Raw genomic sequence first — 21,081 nt, 5'->3', positions numbered from 1 at the left:
CGGTTTTGCATTGTAGTAAAAAATTCCAGTCATATTTGTTTCATACAGAGAATTATATTATAAAAACTAGAGCACTCGGAGAGCACAGACCTCCGCCAAGGCAGCTGAATTCTCTCAATGTTAAATTTTGTATTAATTAATTAATTAATTAAGTGGAAAAATTAATTAAATAATTAAATCATTAAATAATTAATTGGATCCGGATTAGTGCGAGCGTGCAGGTGGGGAAGGACTGTGGTTGGCCCTTAGCCTGTGGTTGCGTGTTTGTAAGTCTACAGACAGCGCACCTAGCGGAAGTGAACTGAAACGTGCATGGTAACACACACACACACAAACCAACACTCAATGGCACGCCGGTGAAAACATAACCTCCGCTACGCCCCTGGCGGAGGTAATAATAAACGCAAATCATAACGCGACACAACTGCAAAATAGGTTTAAGGCCCGCCTAATTGTGTATTTGAGATTCTAGTAACAATACGTCTATTTGTAACAACTGATACCATCTTTTAGGTTCCCAAACAAATGCAACTAGATGTGTCTAAATCAGGAACATGCGGAATGCATACACACACGCACGCACAGGCGCGTCCAACGCACACAGACCCACAGGCACTTGAAGCGTTTCAATAAAATATAATGCTAAATAAATACGTAATCTATCTACTACAAAATTCTTAATGTTTCTATACTCTTTCACCTATTATTGCCGACAGTTTCCTTAAAATTCCGTCCAAATGCTCATCTGCAACAAACACTGGCTGCCGCCATTGCTCACGCGGCTGCACTGTGCACACTGACACTTATATAATATATTCTTTAAGTGCTATGAAACGCTTCAAGTGCCTGTGCACAGACCCGTACGAAAATACATGGGCGTATACACAAATGCACGAACAGATACATGCGCGTAGACGCACGCGCGCACATACACACATGCGCGTAGACGCACGCGCGCACATACACACATGCGCGTAGACGCACGCGCGCACATACACACACGCGCGCATCATATAATATTGTAACGAAAATGCATAAAATATTCAAATTTCAGTGAGTCTAATCGCCGTCTGCAGGACGTGAACGACGATCTACGATCGACGATGGAGCTGCATAAAAAAGACACGCAAAACAAGATGCGCAGATCGGTAAATAACGCTGACGTCATCGCAATCATCACGTATCGCTTTCATATACCGATATGTTGACCATAGTATCTAAAATCAACGAAGTCGCTATAGGCCTGTCTATGTGCTTTGTTTTTGTCTGTGCACACATTAAAATGTGCCGAAAAACTCGTGTTAGAAGTTACACATGTGCTGTGGGATTGTCTGAAATTGATGTATATTCACTCATGTCGCTCTACAGATCAGACGCCGTACAACATTGCCACTACACGCCAGCTTACCGCTACCGAGACTGGTCGAAGACGTGGCGTCGCCGTCGCCACAGCGCAGGTTGAAACGGTCATCGGACAACCCCGACGCCCGCTCGTTGAACTCTGACATCGCGGAAGAATTGGAAGAAGATGAGACAGAAAAAGCAAACTCGACAGACTCTGAAGGGTATGTGCCAGCGTATGTGTGTGCCTGTGCACTTGTGTGAGTGCGTGCGTGCAGGCGGGCAGGCCTGTGTGTGCGGGCGAGCTTGTGTGCGTGTGTGCGTGCATGTGGGCGGGCCGGGCTGTGGGCGTGCGTACGTTGAACTCTATAACGCGCACATAACCACATAACGAATGATATGGTTCGAATCGTTCACGAATCAATAAGAACAGGAAAATAAATTTCAATACGTAACTAGTTATCTTCGCTTTCTGCTGGGTGAGTAAAGCCAGGTGTGTATTCATAGATCACAATGTGGCACATATATACAGAAGAGAAACAACTACGCGTATAAGCTATAGGCCAGAATGAATCGTGTGTGTTTTTCTCCGGGTCTTTAGTGAATCAATGGGGAGTGTCGGGCCGTGTTCGCTGTCAGAGGAGCTGTCTCACGCCGTCAGCTCGTCGTGCCGGGTCACCGAGTGGAACGAGACTCACCACAACGCCAGCAGCGTTGAAGAGCTCGCTGGTGAGCCAGATTACAGACACATTTCCGTATAAATCACCTCCCTAACGTTTCTGATCAAAATAAAAATTACATAACTAATAAGACTAATAATTATGAATTATAAATCATTAATATATAATTAAATAATTTATATATTATAACTATTTAATAATAAAATTGTAATTAAATAACTAACACCCTTGTAGATAACCCTGCCGTTGCAAATCGAAAAGTAGTAGATGATCGAAATCAACACAATATTGATAATCGTAAAACATCATCCAATAACCACCTTAAAAACCAATTCTGACCAATAGCTTATGTTTCGAATTGGCTAGATCAGGTGAATGTTCCATTAGAATTCGTGTGATATATATTTTGTCTAATAACAGATAGCGGCATTTCAACGTTGAGAGGAAGCGAATCGTCCGGCTCGCCTGGATCACAGGATCTCTCCTATAATCCTCTGACAAACGCTCATATCCAGCCGCAGGTTTGAGCCGATTTCCTAAAACATTTCTTTACTCCTCTCCTTCCTTCTCAGACACATACACGCACGCACGCACGCACGCAGGCACGCACGCACGCACACACTCACACACACATCTCTCTCGCGCGCGCTCTCTATTTCCTCTCGCTATCTCTCCATTCCCTCTCGCTAGCTCTCCATTCCCTCTCGCTAGCTCTCCATTCCCTTTCGCTATCTCTCCATTCTCTCTTGCTATCTCTCCATTCCCGCTCGCTAGCTCTCCATTCTCTCTCTCGCTATCTCTCCATTCCCTCTCGCTAGCTCTCCATTCCCTTTCGCTATCTCTCCATTCTCTCTTGCTATCTCTCCATTCCCGCTCGCTAGCTCTCCATTCTCTCTTGCTATCTCTCCATTTCCCCTCGCTCACCTGTTTGCTTTATGTTCTCGCTCTATCGGCCCCTCTCTCCCCCTCGAAATTTCTCCCAGTTCCTTCTCAAGGTTCCCCTTCTGGGTTTATTAGGTACCGTGTCAACTATTCCTAATGCTTTACTGGTAAATAATAATGCATCTCTCGGTATAGACACTAGTGATGAGTACACGTTACTTATACGCCGTCGTTACGTTTGATAATGGTGTTAGGGATGTAGCATCGTAATTACACTGCAGTTACCAGGTTCATGTTTTGTTATTCGTTCTATATACTTCACCTAGCGTCGCAGCTATAACTATGCCTTTCCTTTACACAGGTAAGATTTTAAGTACAAATATCGAACGCGCGTATACTAATTACAGCCCACGAGAGGTACCAACTATTGTAATAATAGTTGTATATCGATTGCATATCGATAAGTGTACATAGTATAGAAGTGAAGCATTGTAGGTATGTGCAATATACGCGCGTCGTCTTACCGGAAACTTTCTACGCAGTTGAAGTTCGAGCCAGAACGAATGTACAAGCTCGTGTTAGCTGGAGACGCAGCTGTCGGCAAATCGAGTTTCATCCAGCGTTTCTGCCAGGACCGGTTCAATCCCAATATACACTCAACATTAGGTATTAGACTATAGTGATTGCATAGATTACAGTAACGATGTCTATTCTCTAGTTTTTTCGTGTTGGCTTTTAATGATATATAGAGTTCTCGGGTTATTTAAAAATACTTGGTTCAAAAATTAAACTATTATTCTTAATTAGTTTTTCGGTTTAATATGTAAGCGCCACTAAACCAAACGCGTTGTGATAGACAAAATAATGACAACCCCAAGGTGTACGCGCATAATCATTTTCTAACCCGTATATATCTGTTTAGGTGTGGACTTTCAAATGAGATCGCTAGAAGTTGACGGACGCAAAGTCGCACTGCAGTTGTGGGACACCGCTGGTCAAGAAAGGTAAATTTCAGGCTACATCTGTCACCCGTCCGGGGAATGAGAAATAGATCACTCTTCTAATGAGACTCAGGCTTTGTTTTAAGGAGATTTCCCAACTGCGCATATGGCTAGGCTATCACAGCTCTATGGCGCAAATTGTCCGTGTGCCGTCAAAGCCTCGCAGAAGCTATAGGGCTTTCTGCTAGTCTGTGAACTGATAAAACTATTATAAATGTTTACTGCAAAAAAATTTGAATCTGCTCTGTACATTCCCAATTGCACACTTTGCGCACAGCTGTGCGTTTAGCAACGTGAACCTATGGTGTTACAAATTATATATATTGCCATATAAAAATACGCGCATGTATTTAAAATGGAAGGCAACTAATCGTCGATGCATAAATGCTGCAATTTCAGATTTAGGAGTATAGCAAAATCATACTTCAGACGAGCGGACGGTGTCTTAATGCTATATGACGTCACGTACGAGCGATCGTTCCTGAACGTACGGGAGTGGGTGGACACTGTAACTGTAAGTCATGTGATCTATCTTAATAGACTTATGTATACACTATACATTAAAGCATATGGAAAAATGGTCAAATCCCACTTTATGACCGTGCATTTTAGGGATAGGTTAGGGCTGGGGTTCTTAACATGTGGTCCACGTACCTCTTTGGGGTCCGTGGATGGGCTTCAGGGGGTCCGTGGATGGGCTTCAGGGGGTCCGTGGATGGGCTTCAGGGGGTCCGTGGATGGGCTTCAGGGGGTCCGTGGATGGGCTTCGAGGGGTCTGTGGATGGGCTTCGAGGGGTCCGTGGCTGGGCTTCAGGGGGTCCGTGGATAGGATTTAAGGAGTCCGTGAACACAATTGTATGCAAAGTTTTGGGTTTATGTGATTATGTGCATTTTTCTGGGGAGGGGTCCATAGCTTTCACCAGATTCTCAAAGGGGTCCATGACTCAAAAAAGGTTAAGAGCCACTAGGTTAGGGTTAAGGATAGGTTATGGTTAGGCATAGGTTAGGGTTAGGGTTAGGGATAGGGATATGTTAGGAAAAGGAATATGTTAGGGTTAGGGATAGGTTAGGGTTTGGGATAGGTTAGGGTTTGGTATAGGTTAGGGTTTGGTATAGGTGAGGGTTAGGGATAGCTAGGTTAGGGTTATGGAATGGTTAGGGTTATGGATCAGGATAGGTTACTAGGATAAGGGATCGGTTAGAGTTAGGGATAAGGATAGGTCAGGGTTAGGGATAGGTAACGGTTAGGGTTATGAGTTTAGGGTTAGGGCACTGAGCTGAATATAATAACTGTATATAACCGCTGTATATGAGCTACATACAGCTCAGTGGTATAGGGAGAGAGGGTAATGACTTTTTATATACTGGGGTCCCAGAATACTATGGAACTGTAAAGCCTATGTACATTCACATTATAAATTCTTATTGAACTAACTTTGCTACCGACGCTGATGGTTAATTCCCCAAAAATGTACTTTTATAGTCCAGTGCTTCCCAAGAAATACCAATAATGCTTTGTGGCAATAAGACGGATTTACGAGATGCCCTGATTCAGAAAGGGAGCAATGTTGTGATGGAAGCAGACGGCAAACAATTGGCACGGGTAAACATATTGATTTTACTATATTACCTTACTTGTTCCTAAGTAACGACGATGTCATCATTAATTATAATATATTATAAGACGTATAATTTTTCTATGTACTTTTTCAACAAAATGGGCATAACACTGACAGTTAACACCATCAAAGAACACTATTGCCAAGCGTATGGTTACTCTATGCAAATGTCTCATCTTACTCTGTGAACGGATCAGTCTACAACGGCAGGCCGACTTACACGAGGTTTAATATAGTAGCTTGTATTTTCAGGAACATGGCACATTTTTCATTGAGACGAGTGCAAAAGACGGATCAAACGTGGAAGAGGCCGTACTTGAGTTGGCTAGGCAACTATGTGCCAATGAAGACATCGATGTCAAAAGTTCAGGGATTACACTCAGAGAGGGGGCTGGCAAGAAAAAAGGGAAATGTAGTTGCTAAACATACATATTCGTATCCGCGGTTTGCTGTTATGTACACGGTTGCTTATGAACATTATTATCAGGAGTGAATATAAACAAACAATTCACTCGTTATATATATTATTTTATTTCTATATTTATTCAATTAAATAACTTTGTAATTAGATTGGCTTAAAAATAGATTGGCTTGTAAGCAATCTTCTTAAAATTATCTCCGAGAAATTTAACCTACATCTTGCACTGAAGATGACAATGTAGCAACTACAACTTTAAAGCGTCAATAAACCATATAGACCGCAATGCAACAAGCCAAAAGAGCTATATTTATTGAATTTTGTGACCACCATCTGGCAAATACCTGAAATGTTCACATAGCTGAGGAAAAATATAAGGAATAAACACACAAAGTCGTAAAGTGTGGAACTTTAATTTCTGAACGGTAACGTCCCACAGCTAGGTGGCGCAACGGTAACGTCCTGCAGGCCGCAGCTAGCACACACGCACGCGCGCGCGCACACACACACACACACACACACACACACACACACACACACACACACACACACACACACATTTTTTGTTCCTTCTTCGATCCGTATTTATAATCGGACATGTACGCAGAGTATTTTTTGTACTTTCCAGAACATGTCATTGAAGAAAGAAAGAAATAGGATACATTAATGTTTAATTTAATTCTTAAATCTTAAAATGCTTGGAAATAAAACAAAATAATTTTTTTCTATATATTAATATTATATGTGTAGGCTACTGCAAATGTGCGGTATATGTTGTGTTGATATACGGTTATGTTATCTGTGTAAAAATGTGAGGAAAACAAATTTCCATCTGGACAATAAAATTGAATTTGAACATACATATATTTATTCACTCTTTTAAGGTGAAATCTACCAGAGTAATCCAATCGTCTCTTTCTACGATTGTTTTTCTCTCTCTCTTCAACTCTCCCCTTTTCTCTCACGGTCTACACATTTCTCAACCTCTTTCTTTCCCTGTCTCCACCTGGCTTTCCATCTCTTTACCCCTACCCCTTTTTTTCTTCTATATAGCTCTCTCCCATTGTCTTTTGATCTCTGCTCTTTCCTTCTCCCAATATATTTCAATATTCAAAAAAGTTCAATAAAATACATGCAGCTACCTGATCTACATGCATGGTGATCATCACGAGTACATGTATCATAATTTTGCAATTTATCCACGGCCTCTGAAAAACAGCATCTGGCTGATCGAGTCTACCAATCCACAAAGTCGTACAGAGTAGTATCTGCTCTTGATCATTATGTAGATTAAAAAATTACCAACTGACTACCAAGCGAGACATCGTTGCTTTCATACATTTTCATAACCATTTCACGAATGCTTCAGTAGGTTGATCCTCAAACATGAAGTAAATTGATAAGGATCATGATTTAACGTTTACATGTTCTTTGTAACGTGAAGAATGGCGACAGAATGTACTATAAGTAAGAAAGCAAAGGTAATCAATAAATCCAGTGAAAGTGATGCAAGTGTAATTGAAATGATATGGAAGATGGCCAAATATGGAGCACTGGCCGCGCATAGAAGAGAAGTGCGTGCGGCAGAGGGAAAAGAAAAGATGACATAGTGGATCTGTGCGCCATAATGAAAGCTAGCACACAGATCCAAAGAAAAGACTAGGTGACAGAAAGTGTTCCTCCTCAGGGTGGCATATGTACGAACCGCCGCAGTATATATAGTCTATTTCACGCAGCTGCCCCTTATTTCCCAGTCCGCTGCGTCTTGATGAACAGTACTAGTAGAGTCCACTAACCATTTGCACTCGTTAACGAAGCCTGGCGAAGGCCGTGTCACAGACGGGGCAGTGCCCGTGCATGGTTAATTCGTCAGTGATAAGACTGATAAACACATTGGCTCCCCCCTCACATCGGCAGTTAGGTGATGTCCTTTTGTTTGAACCCTGCCAGGTGTTGACTGGGACATCGACAGTTCGCTGCATGTATATCGAGCTTGTGACAAGAGCATCGGGAGCAGTACGTGCACTGACGTAAACATAAACTGGTACGCTGCAGTTCGCTGCATGTCTATCGAGCTTGTGACAAGGGCTTGGAAACATTATAGGCCTATTTTCACATTTGACATGGATTCTTCCGCTCACTCGAGATAGATGAAATAGTTCTATTTGTATTTTCATTTTCACAATAAGTGCACGAAATTTAATGAACTACAGCTTGTGATCTTCTATTTACATACTATATCGGATAAACACAAAAGTTTGCTTCGAACTGTTATAGTTGAAAACTTAACCACTTTTCAAGCGATCGACATAACCTGTAGAATTTGTATTGAGAGTCATCACCGTCTCGGTGTAAGTAGTCCGCTTCGCGGATGGGTATCGTTTCACTCTCACATGGGAACGTAAGGAGACGCGCGATTGGTTGCAGAAAGCAACACAGTTGGGAATCGGGATGAGACGTGCGTTTTGATTGGATAATATTTCTCACAAAATAAATTATTTTCTTTCAGTTTTTTTCGTTTTTCTCTTGCTTGCGTAAATGTTATTATTGACGAGTTTCACAGACCTTTTAAAATATATTTAATTACAATATGTGAGCATATTATGTAATTGCCACTTGGTGGGCGCAAAAAAACATAATTTGGGGGTTCACCCCGCAGTCTAATAATCGAAATATTACAAATACAAATCGTGTTAGGTGAGTAATATGTAGCCATATACGTACATGTACCATGTATATGTAACCATACTAAATTGAGTTATTTTTATTAATATTATACAAACTTTACTTGCATATTGAGGGTTTACATTATCTCATTAAATGTAACCTCTAGAAATTTCTAAAACTGAAATTTTTCATCGTAGATTGAGACATCAGTTATTCCAAAAAGTTAAAACCATGACAGAAAGTTTGGTTTGCAGTTCAATTCTGGCAGGGATAATTAAACATGATTATTCATGAAGCCAAAAAATTATCATTCTCACTCTGTGATCTACACGGCTACACCAAACTTGCTTGACTACTGACAACACATTTAACACAAAATAACAACTGTATTTGTGCACAAGCTACTGGTTAGTAACCACCTGATTTCACTAGAACTTTAGCTGGTATTCTTTACTCCTACCACAGCTTCAACTTCCTTTCTAGCATTGTAAATGCAGTCATTGATGCTAGCGCCATCATACGATGCTCCAAGCAAACTTATTGGCAGCCGATTCTGTGTAATGTATTGTCTGCTGCTGCTGACTATATTGTGGTGACCAACGTAGTACTGAGGGATGCAGTTCTGAAGAGTAATAACACATATAACTTAGCAACGAGATAAAGATAAATACGATCAAGAGCTAATAAGGTATTATTAGCTCTTGATACGATATAATTCATAGTGTGAAACAGAATCACGGCTATGCTTCTGCAAATGTTCCACACCACATATACTCGTGAATTTTTCAATGTTACAATAATATAATAATCTGACAGGGTAGAGGAGCTAGGGATACATATCAAATCAAACTAATGACCACAATGACCTTACTAGCTACACGACTGCAACACTGAAAAAATCACCAATGACACAGAGGAGCCTACCTTATTTATTGTGACATTTGATCTAACAGGATTCACTGTTACACCCAGGTGATTTCGCATAGATTCGACTGCTACATCCAGCAGTGTGTTTGGATCCACACTGTCTGCATTACCATACAGCTCCTCGAACCACGCACCTCCCATTAGGCACTGCAAAATTAACATAGCTTACTTTAGACCACTCTTAAAATGAATTTCACGAGATTTATATTTGTAAATGATCACGTTTATTGGTGATAAGTAGAGACTTGTATGTGACACGTTAAGAGTAGCTTGTGTTTAGGGATGATAGTGTTTTTAGACAAACTTCACATAAAACTTAGAACTTGGGCATGCGGAACGACAGATTAGATCTGTAAAATGAATACTTACCGAAAACCGTGAATATTCGCCATCATTCCGGTCAAGTTGGGGGAAGGCGCAGGAGTCAAACACAACACCCAAAATTTTGGCCTTTTCACTAGAAGGTATCAAGTACCCAAATCCCTGTGAGATATTAAAGTTATCATGCAAATTACACAAATTACCATATGAAATCAATATGCACAAGGATAAATTTACACATACCAATAAAGCTACATATATGCCAGACTCTACTATACTTGCGGTCACTCCACAGCACAGCAGAAAAATTTAACAAAATAGAAATGAATGTAGGAAACAACTACACACCTCAGTTTTTACTGGCCTTCCCTTATACTCAAGGTTGACCACTCCCACTGTACATGACTGTATCCTACCTAATATCTGAGCAAGATCTTGGTGGTTTGGATACAAAAGCTTGGAAATATCTGCAAAATATATCATATTATTTATATTATCAAATTTATTATTATGATTTGCAAAGACATGATTACAGACCAAAAATGCCCATTTTTCTCCATACCATATCAAGTGAAAAGACCATTGCATAGAGCAGAAGACCATTAGAAGTCACTGCTGCCAACTTACAGGCTTAGATATCTTCCTGTAATGACAAACTAAAACAGTCCTTATGAAGTCGTTTATTTAAAACAGAAAGGGAACATGAGGTGGAAGCTTCTTTCTTCAACCTTACAACCAGCACTGCTTGATGTTCAGCTACTTGAGTGACAGCCTTATAAAAGTGTACTGTATTAACGATACCAACATGTATACCTTTGGCAGGAAGTGCTGAAAATACGTGATTAGCTTCTATTTTTAGATTTGGAGTCTCGACGACTATCTTTCCATTCTGAAAACCCAATGCCGTGCACGGTTCCTGACTCTGTACCATGATGTGCTCCGATTCACTGAGCGTATCAGTGAGGGAATCAGAGAGTGTCTGCAAACCGTCCTGCAATGACCACATGGTCCAGCGTTGCTGCTTGGCCAGCATACCCAGTTGACTTTTTGCACTGTCTTTTTTTACTAGAATGAAAGAACTACATCTATTAAATTTTAATTAACATTTATTTTCAATCTGCAGTAAAGTATGCATACACTCATCATGCAACAACAACACAAACGTTTGTCTTGCAGTTTAGTTTTGCACCAGAAACAGGTTAAGGAAATTTGCCTACTTAAAATGATGGTTACACACCCACAGAAAACTGTATCTGTTCAAACTTTTATCTTCAAAATCCATATTATTGGTACCTATTGACTATGTGTCGTTTTACTATGTCCATGAAAGCACGTCTAATTAGTAGGTACACTAATAATGCACAATGTGAAAAAGTACTACATTGTTTTTCAATTTTCACAGAAAAACTCATTAGGTAAAAGTTTCGAGAGGTTTTAGAATGAGACAATTTCATAACTTTGAAATTTAGCTAGCAATGGTTTCATGTGAATAAAGGTATAGATAAGAATGTTCAAAATTACACACTTACACCTTGCCGACTTGAACATTCCTTTAACGATCGACCCGTACTCTTGTTCTGCTTTAAAGACATCAGAAAAACATGACCTTGCACTCAACTCAGTTGACTTGCCTGCGAATACACCCTGACACATTGGATCAGCTAGGTACATTGCAGCCTGAAAAACATTGCAAGAAGCTTTCTCAAACATAAATCAGTCATTCTCTTTGTTGAAGCAATTATGTCTGCTACGACTATTCAGATGAACTCAATAGTGTACCATTATAGGTATTGGAGTCTAACGTAAGGCTAACATGACTTAGAACACTTGTACGGCTTATTTCCACACAAAATATACAACAATTGAAATATGTTTGTATACATCGTGTTGAGGTGGTTACTTGACGATGCCCCTTTTTTCTACCGAGACTGCATCCCTGTACTTTGACATGGTAAGCTTGAATTAGGCAATAGAGATGGTGTACCCGTCTAGAACCACTATGTCACTCAATGAGATGCACTTTTGTCTGGTGGTTGCCGATTACAAGTGAATTGTCGCTATATGAAAGAGCTCCATTCTTTAAAACTTATTTCAAATATAATTATGTACATATGTAAATTTGCAACTAGAGCACAAATACCATAGGAACAAGGGGTTACAATATAGCTGCCATAAATAAACTATCATATAAAATTAATCACGTGTCTACACTATACAAACCTTTTTGCTAAATCTTCTTGTAATAAATGAATCTGCAGTTTCGTCTTCAACCTTTATGCTCTTAGTGAACAATTCTTTCCAAAGCATGCTCGCAAGACTCTGGTTAAGAAGAGGACTGGACCTAAGTGAACAAAGAATAAACATACCCACAAGAACCAATACAAAGTAGATAGACTTTGGTTTCAGTTGCTATCAGATTGGTCCAATATATGACCAATGACTAAAGCATTTCAATCATCTTGTGAGTTAATTTTAAAACAAGTTCAGTAGTTTTCAATCAATGAATAAGGAATCTTAGCATTCAGCTTATAGAAGAACCATGGGATTATGTAGGTAAAGCTACCATTTATACAAAATGGAATAAAATCCAACAAGATGTCACATGCTTATCAGTAAAGAAAGAAGTAAGATATTTTACAGAAATAATAAATAAAAGAAACTGCAAAAGCTACAGATCACTAGATAACCATCCTCATAACAGGTGATTAGGTCAGTGCAGGGGATCAATTGTACCAACAATGTTAAACACCCTATATATAATATAACCATGTTTCTTGCCTATATTCATTACTTGCACACATTACCCGATTATATCTTAGACTTAAAAGTTAAAGGCCACCCACCTGAACAGCGCTTTAGGTGTCGGAAGCATAGCAAGCTTGCCATCAACGTATATGAACCGATTGTTGCTGGCAACATGGTCCGTCAGTACTGGCAGAACCTTGCTAGATAAGCCTAAATCCTCCACCTATATTTAGCAGACATGGTTCAGAGAACAATACTACATAAACTTTCGGTGGTATTTTCAGTTAGCGTTTACCTGGATTACATACCAATGTTTTATGTTCAATATTACTGGAAAATGACTACAAACATTAAACACGGAGTTGAAAAAAATACCAGTGCCTGTTTTGCTCTTAAAATTGCTTGTTTTATGGTTCAACCTCAAGATGCATGCTGAAAATTACACCCTTAAGTGTTTAACTTTAGATGCAACGAGTTAATATTTACAAATAGTTCTAAGCTTCCAACATACATAATCTATTCAGTAAAAAATTAAAAGATTTTACATAATAATGGGAATACCATTTCTAATGTGTTGAATCCTTGTTTGTTAGCCGGACGAATGCTTCGTGGTCCCAATTCATATACAGTGCCATCATCATACCTTTTGCTTTTTATCCACCCACCTAGGTGTGCTGATCCTTCCACGAGAATAACCTGCATATAAGTACATTTAGATATATATATATATATATATATAAAGGCTGTCAAAAGTACTGTGTTGCAGGGGTCGCCAATAAATTTTATTTTCGCATTACATTCGGTACTGTAGTTGCATTTTTTACAAGACAGTAAGACTTTTCGCCACACCAAAAATATTTTGACCATTTGAAACATGCATCTTATATGCATATTTTAGTAGCTATAAATAGAATAATTAGGTTGTTGAAGCTGGTTGGTGTTATTTGGTGATTTTTGGCATGCTCATCTGAATCTGAGTGATCCTGATAGTCATCTGAGAGTAACTATGCATGGGAAGAGTCAAATCAAATTTTATTGGCCGAAAATGAGTAGCGCTGTGCAATGCATAGTGGGAAAACTATCGATAAGTCTCTATGTCACAAAATTTACCATTAATTTAAACTTTAATTACTGTTAATTTAAAAGATAAAAATGTTAATTACAACAGACATGGCAGAGAGGGAGAGAGAGAGAAAGAGCAAGAAAGCAAGAGAGCAAGAGAGAGAGAGAGAGAGAGAGAGAGAGAGAGAGAGAGAGAGAGAGAGAGAGAGAGAGAGAGAGAGAGAGAGAGAGAGAGAGAGAGAGAGAGAGAGAGAGAGAGAGAGAGAGAGAGAGAGAGATGAAGAGAGAGAGCGAGAGGAGAGAGAGAGAGAGAAGAAGAGAGAGACAGAGAGAGAGAGAGAGAGAGAGAGAGAGAGAGAGAGAGAGAGAGAAAGAAAGAGAGAAAGAATTTCTAGGCATCTAGAATTAACTTTGAAATCACTATTTTCTTGCTATTAATTTTAGCCCCATTCTAGAGTGAACATTATTTCTGTAATATATTACTTATTAGCTAACCGAAAGACACTACAACTGTATGTATTGTATATTATACATGACAGCTTTTAGCAGAGAACTCTTTCAATCACCACAAACAATGTATTTGTGCTTTAAAATTTTTATAGCTATTTTTGTTTTTTAATAAAAAAAAATTTTTATTTTAATTTTAATTACAAATTTGGACGTTTCACAAAATCGACCTGGGGCTGTTAAAAAAGCAGAATTCCGCCAAAAAACGGGAAATCAAACCTCTGACAATTAAAGGATCAAGAATGTAGACAAGGTGAAGGAGGGAAAAAAGGATCAAGAGGAATTAAGGCAACGGAGAACATAGACATGCCACAGGAGGTAGAAAGGGAAAAAAGAAAAGAGGAAAGGAGGGCAGAGGGTGAAGAATGGGGGAAACGGTTAGGAAAAGGTGAGAGTAGAGCAGAGCAGGTGGGGAAACTGAAGTAAGTAGAAGATGGGAAGAAGGCAAAAGAAAGACAAAGGTAGAGGAGCTAGGAGAGATGGTAGGAGATGGTCGAGGAGGTAGTGCATACAGGAAGATAATTAAGGTGATAGAGAGGAATGGGGTAGAGGTAGCAAACACAGTATAGAGGAAGTAGAATAAAGGAAGGTGACACTGGAGTAATTCTCCTCTCCCCCTGCACCAATCTGCTCTGTCTTTCCGAGCCACCCTTCAACCTGTTAATGCTCTCTCCCTCTCCACCTTCAGCCTTCTATAGCCCAATTTCTCATTCATCATCTATCTCCTCTACCTTCTCCCTATTGCCCTCTTTCCTCCCTGCTCCTTTCTCATCTTCCTCCAATTTACATACATTCGCTGGCTTTACGGTTTACCATTTCCTATTCTCTATATACCTTCTCCTAGGATACGCGTTCTCTTCGACATGTTCGATAACAATCACCAAAAGTAAAATATGCGGAGTGAGTCATGCAAAATAACGCTAAAAAGTTTATTGTTTGGTGAGTAACACTCCACAGTATATAGCGTAGTGCTGCCATCTATTGGAGGGAAAAAGTGGTATCGAAGTGAAATCGAAAATACAGGGAAAAATATCGAGGATCGGATCCAGAGAGACCGTGTACAAGATGACGTTGCACAAAAGATGCGTTGTTACCCGACCGCCGAGAGCGGTTAAGCCGCGCACTTCCGCGGGACTGGGCGCACGAGACCGCAGGGTGTTGTACACATGTAGCATCTCGCGCTGCCCGCTATACGAATCCGTATAGCGGGAAGCGTAACATCGCGCAGTTTTCGTCAGACGTACACCGGCTTGACTACGGCGGCCTTGGGGGGAGGGCATTTCCTGCTGCTGCTGCTTTGCTGCTCTAGAGCTGCACTGCAGCAGCTAGCAGGGACCAGTATTTGATGCTGCTGCTGGTTTGCCACGCCAGCCACGCCGGCCACGCCAGCGCAGGTGCTCGCACGACATGCCGTCGCCACGGGCAGCACGGGGTCAGGTTGGTCGAAACATGCCACGTACGCAGCCAGGGGCGCCGCCGCGGCGGCGGTTTTGCAGATAGCATCTAGACCGCGCCAGCCCACGTGGAGCGCCGTACGCGTCGACGTTAAAAGCTCTGTGATAGACGTGACGCTATATTCGGCAGTAGCCCACGTCATCGCGTAGCGGCGAATGAGCGAGCGCGTGGTCGCTGAGTGACAGCATTTCTTGAGGTTTCTTGTAGGAGCCACTACGTCTTAGCCATGAGGCGCGCCACACCCAAAAAAGTTTAGGGTCCGTTTGATTGTGCCCAGTTTTCGCGGAGTTCGTTTTCAGACCCCTGTCTAAGGTATCTGTCTAAATGGACAAAAAGGGGGCGGCGTATGTGTTGTGGGGGCGCGGCATCGCCGCGAGCTGTGCGCTGCGCGCAATAACGGGGGCCGCATGTCCGTCGAGGGAAGAGAATCGCGATCCGATTCGATTTCGGTGGATCGTTACAGCCCTAATAGGTATGATTGTAGAGTTGTTAACCAGTTAGACGAAATAACTGTAATAGAACGTTGTCATCTCTCCCATAGGAGTAACAACTGTTTTGGGGCTAGCCTAACACATTCACTTTCCAAAACAGGACGTTCAAATCTCTTCCATAGGAGTAACAACTGCATGCAATTTGAAACATGTGGGTCAAACGGTTCTTGAGTTATCGTTGACCGTAGGCAGACACTGAAATGTATAGTGAAATTGCCAAAATCTACCTAATTTGCATAATTAAAAAAAAATCAAAACCTGTGTGATATGTTGTAATGAAGCAAATTCAGCCATGCTTATTTATAAGAAATTACACCGGCAGATTCGGTGACAGGGACTGGCCTCGGGTGACTAATCACTAGTGTTGTCAATCGGTTTTTAGCTCATCTGCCGTAGCTTGGTCGCCGGGGAGACATTCCTCCCAACCTCGTTCCAGGAATTCCATACAACTTTGTCAGACGAGGTTAAAAACATTGATTTGTTAGGAACGAGGTTTAATGCAACAAATGAACATCCAAATGCAAGCGCTATTGAAAATAGTTGTTTATAGAATATCTTGCAATTGCGCCACATTCTTACCCATTCCGCCGCATGTATTCCCGCTGTTTAGTAAGCAACATTTCGCTGTTTAAAGTACTAACATTTTTTTTTTTTTTTTTAAACAACAAAATTTTTTTTTTGATACATTGCGGGCAGTTATTGGATGCAGCGATTGCGGCCAACTTCCTTACCAGCATGTCCGCGCACCGAATTCCGGCTGTTTAGTAGCACATTTCGCTGTTTATAGGCACATTCCGGTGTTTAGGTAAATAACATTTTTTTTACACATTTTTGATACATTGCGGAGCAGTTCATATGTGCAGCATTGCGCCACAATTCCTTACCCATTCCCGCGTAAGAAAGAAAATCAAAAATAGACACGATATCCGTTGTTTAGTAGCACATTTCGCTGTTTAAGGTAATAACATTTTTTACTAAACATTTTTTATACATAGGGGGGGGGGGGGGGGGGGGTGCGCACAGACATTCCGCGCACGATTCCTGCAGCATTTTTGCTGTTAGAGTAGCACATTTCGCTGTTTAAGTAGGCACCCGAGATTTCGTCATTATTCAAAAGATGGCCGTCAGGGAGTAAATTCCTCCCTTGTGGCAAAATCCATCTGCCCAGTAGTCAGATGCAGCTTGTACCGTGAACGTGGGGTACAAATGCTTAACCGCATCGACGTACGGTACACAAAGTCGGGGGGGGGGCGCGTCGTGAAAAGACTTCAGCGATGACAAATTTAGGGGTCAAGGGTTAAAGGTCAAGATGTTAAAACGGAGGGGCATATTTCCCGCCTCAACTTAAAGGGAGCAGTAGCCTCTAAAGGATTTACTGCATACAACTGTAGCTTACTATATAACAAACACATGAGCTATAGAAATGCCCGCAGCCGGTATCACGGTGCTGAGATTACCCCCAGCTCTGAAATTACCCCTAGCAGCCTCGTGCGCATCGCGTGACCGGGCATGGCGGCAAGTAAACGCTGGATAATGAGACTGCCGCGGCCACAGGTCTGGAGATTAATCTGGCAGGTAGGATGGGTAAATTCAAGGAAACTGGGGTATCTCAGACGGGTCACGGTCTGAGATTGCCGCCAGTCTGAAATTACCAACTGCAAATTAATATCGACTGTGTGCACCATAGGTGGGGTAAATTCAGACTGGGGTATATCTCAGACCGGGTGTCAGCGGGTCTGAGATTACCCCCAGTCCTGAATTACCCCCTGCAAAGAATTATATCCTGTGTGCCATAGGTGGTAATATTCATACAGACGGGGGTATCTCAGACCGGTCTGTGAATTGTTTCGCGACAGAAGGTGGCGCACTGATATATATCTTAAACGCCGGCTGCCCATAGGAGGTTAGGAGGAGAGGAGTGAGGAGGAGGAGCGGGAGGAGGTGATGGAGGAGGAGGAGGAGGAGGAAGGAGGAGGAGAGAAGGTGATGGAGGAGGCGTGGAGGGAGGAGGAGAGTGGGAATGGTGAGGAGAAGAAGGGAGAAGGAGGTCATGTAAGGAGATATGGAGAGGGAGGTGGAAGGTGATGGAGGAGGGCAGGGGAAAAGAGGAGACCAGAGGGAGGAAGGGAGTTTAGGAGAGTGAGGCAGGTAGAGGAAGGAGGAGGCGAGAAGGTTGATGGAGGGGGGAGGAAGAGGAGGAGGAAGGAGGAAGGAGGGAGAGTTACTCCAAAGGAGGTAGGAGAGAGAGGTTTGATCCAGCGACTTCCTGGTAGGGTGAGAGTCTAACTTGGGAACGGAGGACGAGTGAAGAAGAGTGTTTGGAGGAGGCCAGGTAAGGAGGAGGAAGGCCAGGTAGGAGAGATAGAGAAGGTGAGCAATGGATAGGCATTCAGGGACGGAGGAAGGGCGTGAGATACGATGAGTCGGACGGAGGTGTAGGAAAAAGGATGGAAAGTCACGCAGTGTAGTGCGAGCAGAAAGCGTTGCAGTCTGCACGAGTCACGCGAGGTGCTCACCGACTGACGTACGGGCATCTCGTCACCTATGGCTGATGGATCGCTACTAGCCGGAGGTTAGGAGGGTGCAGTTGTACTTGGTTAGATGCACGTGTCGTTCATCATCATCTAAGACTGTGATGATTGAGAGTTAGTGAGGAGGAGAGGAGAGAAGTCAGGATGGAGGATGGGAGGAGCAGGAGTGAGAGGTGAAGGTGATCAGCCGAGAGCGAGGAGGAGAGGAAGGTCGATTGGCACAGTTACTGGCGTGGCTAGCGCTAGGAGCTGCAGAGGGAGAGACAATGATGCGAGGAGGTTGTAGTCGCGAGGAGGAGTGAGGAAGAGGGAAGGTGATGGGAGTAGTGGGGAGGAGGAGGAGAGAAGGGTTGGAGTATGGGAGACAGGGAGGAGGGGGGAAGAAGAAGGAGGAAGGAAGGAGTAAACGAAACGCGAGGAGGGGAGAAGATGAGATGAGTTTATCGCGGGGGGACCGGCCAATTGATCTTCACCCTGGACGGAGGGAGGAGCGGAGCCTCTGCCCTCTTTCGCCTCTTTTCTTTTTTCCCTTTCTACTCTCTGTGGCATGTCTATGTTCTCCGTTGCCTTAAAATTCTCCTCTTGATCCTTTTTTTCCCTCCTGTCACCTTGTCTACATTCTGATCTTTAATTGTCAGGTTGATTTCTTCCAAGGGATGGAGAAGGGAAGGAAGGTTATTTTTTTTTATTGGAGGAGGAGAAGAAGGATGGTATGGGGCAGACGCAGAGATAGAGAAATGTATGGTGGGAAAGAGGAGGCAGAAGGTGATGGAGTAGGGAGATGGTAGGCGAGAAAGGAAGAGGGGGAGAAGGTGAATAGGGTAAGGGAGGCGGTAGAGGAGGAAGGAGGAGGAAGGGATGGAAGTATCTGGGCTTTGGGATGGTAGTTAAGAAAGGCAGGAAGAGCGAGGAGAATGGGCGGGTTCGCCAGGAGGGGAAGAAGGGGATGGAGTAGTGGGAGGGAGAGGGATGGGAGAACTAAGGAGGGGGGAGAAGCTGGTTAGAGAAGAGGGGAGAAGGGAGAAGCTGATGGAGAAGGAGGAAGAAGGCTGGTGGAGCTAACGGAACAACTTCTCCGCCTCCTCCTTCTCCACCAGCTTCTACTCTTCTCGTCCCTCCTCTCCACACAGCTTCCTTCATCCCCGCTCCTCCCCTTTCTCCCTTCCTCCAACCAGCAGCTTCTCACGCCATACCCTCCCCTCGTCACCAGCTTCTCCCATGCCTCCATCGCACCACACTCCATCTTTCTCCCCTTCTCCTTCATCCACCAGCATTCTGTTCTCTACTCGCTGTCCCTCCAGTTCACTAGGACAATTTCTCGCCCTTCCTCCAACATAGTCCTCCCTTCTTGTCCACAGGAGAATGTAGTCTCGTACTCTCTCACCGTCCTGCCTCCACCAGCGTCCCTTTTCCCCCTTCCGCTCTTATTCTTCTGATCGCAGGGCCATGAGCTCAGCTCCAAGGGTAGATTTTTGTGAAAAACGTTCCAAAAATCGTTAGTAACATTAAAAGATTAAAATAATATAAAATTTTTATGTTTATTCAAAAAACAAAAATAGCTATAAAAATTTTAAAGCAACAATAAATTGTTTGTGGTGATTGAAAGAGTTCTCTCTGCTAAAGCTGTCATGTATAATATACAATACATACAGTTGTAGTGTCTTTCGGTTAGCTAATAAGTAATATATTACAGAAATAATGTTCACTCTAGAATGGGCGTAAAATTAATAGCAAGAAAAATAGTGATTTCAAAGTTAATTCTAGATGCCTAGAAATTCTTTCTCTCTTTCTTTCTCTCTTCTTTGCCTTCTCCCTCCATCCCCTCGGGTCTCCCGCCACTCTCCTCCCCCTGTCCCTTGCCACCAGCTGTCTCCTTCCCCATCCACTCCCTCCCTCTTTCTCCCTCTTCCTCTCTCCGCCAACATCTCTCCCTCTCCACCATCCGCCTCCTTCATCTCTTCCATCCTCGTCTATCCTTCTATTTCTCCTTCCTTTCACGTTTTCGCCTGATTCCCCCGCTCTCACCCCGTTTCTCTCCCCCTCTTCACTTTCTCCTCCCTCGTCCTCTCTTTGTCTGTTCTCTCTCGCTCTCTACTTGTTCTTTTTTCCTCTCTCTTTCTCCACTCTCCTCTCCCCGAGCTCTCTCTCTCGTCTGGCGATCTGCGTTCCCTCTCTCTCTCTCGTTCCTCTCGTCCTGTCTCGTCTCGTCTATCTCTCTCTCCTGTTCTCCTCTCACATAGCATCCGAGCCACATGTCTTCCTTCTTCTCGTCTCCGCGCAGTCCCCAACGCTCTCGTGTCAACTCAACTCGCTTTCTCTCTCTTCTCCCTCTTTCTCCAACCTCCAAATCAGTTCTCCCACATAACCGCCGCACGCCAGTCTTCTCCGCCCTTCGCCTCTCATCTCTCCAGTCTGCACAACACTCCAGTTTCTC

The 21,081-nt window shown here is 42.7% G+C and overlaps 2 protein-coding genes across 3 annotated transcripts in view; one reads left to right on the top strand and one right to left on the bottom strand.

Annotated features, from left to right (window-relative positions):
- LOC106813634 (ras and EF-hand domain-containing protein-like) overlaps positions 1-6,801 on the top strand; it is a 15,310-nt gene extending 8,509 nt beyond the window's left edge. Inside the window, exons 8-16 of the mRNA XM_014817818.1 lie at positions 1,055-1,148; positions 1,369-1,565; positions 1,943-2,070; positions 2,442-2,542; positions 3,446-3,569; positions 3,826-3,907; positions 4,304-4,418; positions 5,388-5,507; positions 5,776-6,801. Coding sequence (XP_014673304.1) covers positions 1,055-1,148; positions 1,369-1,565; positions 1,943-2,070; positions 2,442-2,542; positions 3,446-3,569; positions 3,826-3,907; positions 4,304-4,418; positions 5,388-5,507; positions 5,776-5,946 — 1,132 coding nt within the window. The 3' untranslated portion in view covers positions 5,947-6,801. The remainder of the gene's footprint in view (positions 1-1,054; positions 1,149-1,368; positions 1,566-1,942; positions 2,071-2,441; positions 2,543-3,445; positions 3,570-3,825; positions 3,908-4,303; positions 4,419-5,387; positions 5,508-5,775) is intronic.
- A 1,702-nt stretch (positions 6,802-8,503) lies between these two features.
- Positions 8,504-21,081, bottom strand: part of LOC106813643 (protoporphyrinogen oxidase-like) — a 13,041-nt gene continuing 463 nt past the window's right edge. For both annotated transcript variants that reach the window (XM_014817835.1, XM_014817836.1), the window contains 9 exons: positions 13,163-13,297; positions 12,700-12,824; positions 12,077-12,197; positions 11,386-11,533; positions 10,670-10,921; positions 10,205-10,323; positions 9,905-10,018; positions 9,533-9,682; positions 8,504-9,230 (listed from right to left, as the gene is read on the bottom strand). In XM_014817835.1, the coding sequence (XP_014673321.1) occupies positions 9,045-9,230; positions 9,533-9,682; positions 9,905-10,018; positions 10,205-10,323; positions 10,670-10,921; positions 11,386-11,533; positions 12,077-12,197; positions 12,700-12,824; positions 13,163-13,297 (1,350 nt within the window). In that variant the 3' untranslated portion in view covers positions 8,504-9,044. The remainder of the gene's footprint in view (positions 9,231-9,532; positions 9,683-9,904; positions 10,019-10,204; positions 10,324-10,669; positions 10,922-11,385; positions 11,534-12,076; positions 12,198-12,699; positions 12,825-13,162; positions 13,298-21,081) is intronic.

The sequence above is a fragment of the Priapulus caudatus genome, unplaced genomic scaffold (assembly GCF_000485595.1).
Source record: "Priapulus caudatus unplaced genomic scaffold, Priapulus_caudatus-5.0.1 Scaffold803, whole genome shotgun sequence".
Classification (NCBI taxonomy): Eukaryota; Metazoa; Priapulida; class Priapulimorpha; order Priapulimorphida; family Priapulidae; genus Priapulus; species Priapulus caudatus.
This window is presented reverse-complemented; position numbering and strand designations above follow the sequence as displayed.